The sequence below is a fragment of the Physella acuta genome, unplaced genomic scaffold, assembly GCF_028476545.2.
Source record: "Physella acuta isolate Inbredline_101_S28 unplaced genomic scaffold, ASM2847654v3 ptg001618l, whole genome shotgun sequence".
NCBI classification, from domain to species: Eukaryota; Metazoa; Mollusca; class Gastropoda; family Physidae; genus Physella; species Physella acuta.
In genome coordinates, this window is record NW_026733132.1 from 183,409 (window position 1) to 189,489 (window position 6,081).

The window sequence follows — 6,081 nt, forward strand, 5'->3', positions numbered from 1 at the left end:
AACGTATTAATAATATGCTGTATAGCCTACAGGCATATATATATATATATATATATATATATATATATATATATATATATATATGACTATATTCTATATAGATATATGATGGTATTTATGTACATATAAACGGCCTATAATATAGTTTTCTAATTAGACATGGGCTTACTTTTTTTGTAAAATTTCAAATATCCATATCGTGTTTATGTTGACATTGTTTACCAAGGTGTGTCCGACAGTTGTGTGACAGATTAGACGTATTAATGGTAATTTTGTGCTCTAAAAATGGCTCCTTGATGGATGACCGTGTACGCCTGGGTAGTAGATGTAAAATACTTTCCAACTTGAGCTCACATCCATGCTCAACGGACTACGGCATGTTTCTGTCTTCACCTTATTGGAAGTTCATATAGTTATCACCGGTACGTCGTGTTAATATTATAACGGGGAAAATTTATCCGGCGCTAGACTTGTGTTAATGATAGTGTGTACAATCTATTGAGAAACATTTTTATAACCCAATAACAATGGTGAGATTTCTTATCGTATACAGTTTTATTTTTTATCTGATGATTTTGACTACTGTAGCCATTCCATACGACATGTTGGCGAACCTTATGGAAATCTTAAATTCCTCAAGAAACGATAGATCACCTTCTGTAAACGGACAAGATGCTCAGATATCTCAGTATTCTGATACGCCTAGGCAATCACGTTTGACTGGAGAAATATTTCACCCCGGAGAAACTATGAGGTCCCCATCGTACCAACCCGGAGAAACTGTTAGGTCTCCACTTTACCCACCTGGATCGTCCATTACGACGTCAGTCCACGTGACTAAAACCGTCAACAACCAGCTGCACCGACCTATCTATGGAGGCTACCAGGTACCAGAGGTCGGCTGGGAGCAAACTGGGTCTCTGTGGGAAACACCCAGTGTTCGTGAGTGGAGTAACCCGCACGCTGGCTTCATCAGAGAATGGGTTCACCCCCTTCGATCAACAGCTGCCCGGGTTCGACAAAGTATCAACTCATTGGACGATCTGTACTCACGACAGTTGCTAATACACCCCGCCTACAGGCGTTCGGACGATTCGTTTAGCGAATACATTCGACAAGCGACCTACGATTGGTTAAGAACGTTAAAAAACGTCCATTTTAGAACTCCTGTCACGACAGACATTCCTCATACAACAACATCTCTTACCAGAATGTCTACAACGTTAAGGCAGACCACCACTATAATGATAGATCGGAATACAACAACAACAGCTTCAGTCAATACAACGGTAGCAGACGACACAGCATCAGAAACTGGCCCCGAGACGACGACAGCTGCTATCAACATGAGTTCTAGTAACAACACAGAGGAGAACACTACGTCATACATCAACTCTACACACAACACAACTCTTCCTCAAAATACAGCACAAACCACTGTACCAACAACACCAACTTCCACAAGGTCTTCTAATACCACCAGACCAACTTTAACATCAACTACACCAAATTCTACAACAAAACTAACTACAAAGGCGACTACACCAAAATCAACTACCACATTAACTACATCAATATCTACTACTAAACCATCAATTACATCTACAACAACCAGACCTACAACTGCGTCAAGTACAGCAACAACTACATCTTCATCATCAACAATACCTACAACAACATCAGCTGCATCTACATCAACAACAACGTCTACAACAACAACTACATCAACTATATCAACACGAACAACAAGGAGAACAACGAGAAGGACAACTACTCCCGCACTAAGAACCACTCAAGTCATTATCGATCCTTTTATTGACCAGGGTGTGGAAGGCAGTTTTCTTCCTGATCAGCCAAACTTAGGAACCCGCTGGGGGCAACATATTGAACATACAGCAGACAATATTATCTGATTGCTTCAATATCTCATGATAAAAACTAAAACAGGAAAAAGCTACCAAGTGATTGGTTTGACAAATGTTGATATTATAAAATATTAGATATATTTTCAATTAAATCTTTGATATTTCATTTACAAATCCACGTTTAAACTTCATTTAAAATGACGCGACTTTGCTGTGCTTTTTATCTTTTAATTTAAAATGTTCTATCAGAAGTAAAGCCTTTGAATTTATGTTTTACCCTGTTGAATAACGAGTAAAGGGAAGCATTTTAATCGTATGAACAACATAGTTTTAGTACCGTTTCTGTTAGGTGGACGAAATGTTAATATGTTATTCATAAGCCCTAGATGTAGGGTTCAGTCAGCTGTTGAAGTAGTAGGCCTACTTCACTATATTTCCGATTTCTCACATTTTGATAATTTCACATCACTTTCTCATAAATCAGCTTATTCTAAAAACTTTTCGTCTCTGTTTTCTGTAGTGGCTTTGCCATAAACGTTCCTAGCATTTCTATCGCATAGTCCGATTCTCATGTAAGTGACACCCCAATCCTCCTTGTTCATTGTTATTAAAGAGCATACATAAAACCAAGTAAGTTTACTAGAGCTTACTTTACTAGCGCGTTATTTATGGTATATTACTCATAAAAATATTAAAACAAAATCCATAACTACTGAATATACTACAATGTGGTCGGTAGCGCACGACTGCTTATGTTGCGACAAAACTGAACACTTTATCGCTAAGTTTCTATCTGCCAAATCTTAGAGCTTAATCTAGAGTTTGTTAAGAAAAATAAATATTTTAAACATTAAGCGTTTGATTCATGTTAGTTTTTATACATAAAAAAACAGATCCAGATTGCAGAGCAGTAAACAATAAATTTTGTGTATAAACCAAAAGTTTTCCTAGTATTATTTTCTGTAGTTGAACACGGCATAATATAATAAGGTGTAAAGCCACTGCAGGCTCACAATCTCTGTTTCCTTCATCACCCCCTGGGGTAGCCTATTTAGTTTATAAATATAGGTCTACGTACCGTAATTTAATTACCCCATGGGCTGGGGTTATAAAAAAAATAACATGAGCATTACATTTCAAATGGACACTTCTTGTATGCAGGTTTAATGGTGTGTGTGGTGTGTGGCATACACGTGTGTCGTCTTAAATGCAACATATGGACGCCCTCCCCCCCCCCAGTCCTAAAAAGGTAACCTTTTCAGACACACCCCTCTCAGCACCCTCCCACCCCCACACACTCTGTGTAAATAAAGTACCCTTTCGAACCTAACGTTTATCAGTTACGTTTTTGTTACGCTTAAGCTCACAATTATTTAAATTTGCTCAATGTGACAGATGTTTAGAGACTTTTTTCTCCTGTTCATTTTCACTTACTTCTGGCACATAGAGTGTCCAAAAGTGTTCACAAATATTGTAAATAAATATTACAGTACCTGTATTTTAAAGCATTTCTTTTTCATCGAGACACTGCTAATTTGCAAATTCTTTGAGTAAAAAAAGGATACCGTAATTTAAATACAACAGTTTGTTAACACTTACATTAATTTTACAAATAGAATAGATCAACGCACACCGTTGAGTTATACAGCCTAGTTTTTTTTCTTTTTAAAATATTATTGAACTTTAAAAATAGCGTATAAATCTACGAGGAATATAATAAACTGTTTTTAAACTATATTTATGCTTAACAGAACATCTTGGCCCAACCGCTACTGACGACATAAAATCATACCAATGTTTACATAATAAACACTCGTAGACACATTTTCCCAAGTGTTAGACAGCTTTCTAATGAAAAGACAATTTTTAAAGAGATAATTGCATCGCTATTCAGACTGAGACAGGTGTTGTTGTTTTCCACTTGTTGAATCCAATGTTGTAAAGTTGTTATTTCCCTTGGATTCTGCTGAAACAAACGTGTGTACTTTATGTTGGCTTATACCATTAATAATGTAAACTGATGTGACGGTAATGTATTTACGTGGAATTATGCGCTTTTTAAAGAAAAATGTGAAATTGTACTTACATTAAACATTAACAAAAACAGTCTTTTTTTTTAAATGCAGTATTAGTATATTGAGTAATTACACACCTTTTTAACAATGTGCTATGTATATGGAGGACGATATTGGTACACATTGTTGTTGACAAACCTTCCCCACATACATATATGTATACACAAACAAAGCACTCTTATTCCTACCCTATATACGCCAAAAGAATTCCACAAGCAATACAAACAACAGGTATGAGAATTATAGTTACATTTGTAAAAAATTAAAGTCCTTTGGGAACCATCTATTTCACTCATTTTATATTTTTGTATCGAATATAAGCAGTTGAAAAGCCGTTTAGAATTATTTTATCAATTCAAATATTTTCAAAAACTGCCCTCAACTTCTCCTTGAACTTGAAGAACCGGCAACACAAATTAGAACAATAATTTTCCGTGACAAAAATACACAATAGTGAGCTATGGTGTATAGATTGTAGGCCTATTTATATTAAACGAGCCGACCCGCGGCGTATCATACGCCGCTATTTAGTTGTTTTATTTTCTACTTTTCAGTAATTCATAATTTGTAAATTCGACAGTACCAATGCTGCCACTGAATATATTTGCTTTAAAACACTATCAGTAGCTCGTTAAGGACGGTAACCCCCCCCCCCCTCCTTCCCCCTACCCCTACCCCCCCCCCCCCCCCCACACCCGTGAAAGCAGCCTCCTCGTAGTTACCTCCCCTAAGTTTAAAATCGTTTCAAACTAAATTATCTGCCCCTAATAGTCGTCACTAAACCCGGCTCTACGATTGTAAATATTTAGCGTGAACCACAGCTCACCAGACCATGAAGGGGTGGGGGTGGTAGGGAGCACGCTTACAGCTTGGTATTTTCTAGGGTCTCCAAGAAGAGAATTATATATATAGTCATAGACTAGCCGTCCCGGCCAGGCCCTGCTCTGGCTTCTGTGAAAAACCTTTCTGTTAAAGACCATTACCTGTGTTTAGTAATCATCATAAACCCGGCCAAACCACAACCAACCAAAACCAAAACAACAAAACGCAAACATAACGCTAACACAATTACAAATACAAACGAAAACAAAAACCTAACAACAAACCCAACCACAACCACAAACACCAATACAAACACAAAGAAAAAACAAACAAAAAAGCAAACGAAAACACAAACCTAACAACAAACCCAACCACAACCACAAACACCAATACAAACACAAAGAAAAAACAAACAAAAAAGCAAACGAAAACAAAAACCTAACAACAAACCCAACCACAACCACAAACACCAATATGAACACAAAGAAAAAAACAAACGAAAAAGCAAACAAAAACAAACCAAATCTAAACGCAAAACCAACCACAAACACAAACTCAAAGAAAAAAACAAAAACGAAAAAAGCAAACGAAAACAAACCAAATCCAAACGCAAACCAACCACAAACACAAATACAAACACAAAGAAAAAACACAAGCGAAAACGAAAAAAGAAAGAACAAAAACGAACCAAATCAAAACGCAACCACTAACGCAACCCAAACTAAACACAAAGAAAACACTAACGCGAACATAAACGCAAAGTGCTCACAGTCTAGCCCGGGGCGGAATCGCATGTTTCAGCTTAATAAACGACTATAGTACCCCAACTTGTGCATTACACCAACACATTTTAAGATAGTTCTACGGGTTCGCTGTATAATAATTACAATGTATCTAATGCTAACTCTGCCATTGTTATCAACTATTTGATGTAAATATAGGTTATATAGATTGTATGTATGGTTATTAACCTGAGTTCGAGCCCCCGGTCAGATGACCCTTGTCGATTTCACTTATCTTATAGCATCTAATGATCCAAAAGGGTATTATAAACTTTAAAACCATCAATCAACAATACTCAAGATTAAATTATATCCTAAAGATCGTGCATGAAGGAAAAAAATATTCTTAACACGAATCGCTCGCTTATATGACTCGATAAGGCGAAATAGCTGAGTTTATCACTGGCGAAAAATCTCAGGACAAATCTTTCAGTTCAGGAGTAAATGTCTCAATTAAAAAAATGTATTAGAATGTATATCCGAGAACAAAACATTCAACTCCGGAATAGCATAGAGATGAGGGAATTAAAAGTAAAA

The 6,081-nt window shown here is 36.6% G+C and overlaps 1 protein-coding gene across 1 annotated transcript; it reads left to right on the top strand.

Moving 5' to 3' along the window:
• The first annotated feature begins 317 nt into the window (after positions 1-317).
• LOC131929344 (mucin-2-like) lies at positions 318-2,986 on the top strand. Its single transcript, XM_059285456.1, has one exon. It carries the CDS (start codon positions 528-530, stop codon positions 1,911-1,913), a length of 1,386 nt encoding a protein of 461 aa, XP_059141439.1. The 5' UTR covers positions 318-527; the 3' UTR covers positions 1,914-2,986.
• Positions 2,987-6,081: the final 3,095 nt, after the last annotated feature.

Excerpts from the sequence above, each read along its gene's own strand:
- LOC131929344 (XM_059285456.1), top strand. The coding sequence starts at position 528 with ATGGTGAGATTTCTTATCGTATACAGTTTTATTTTTTATCTGATGATT.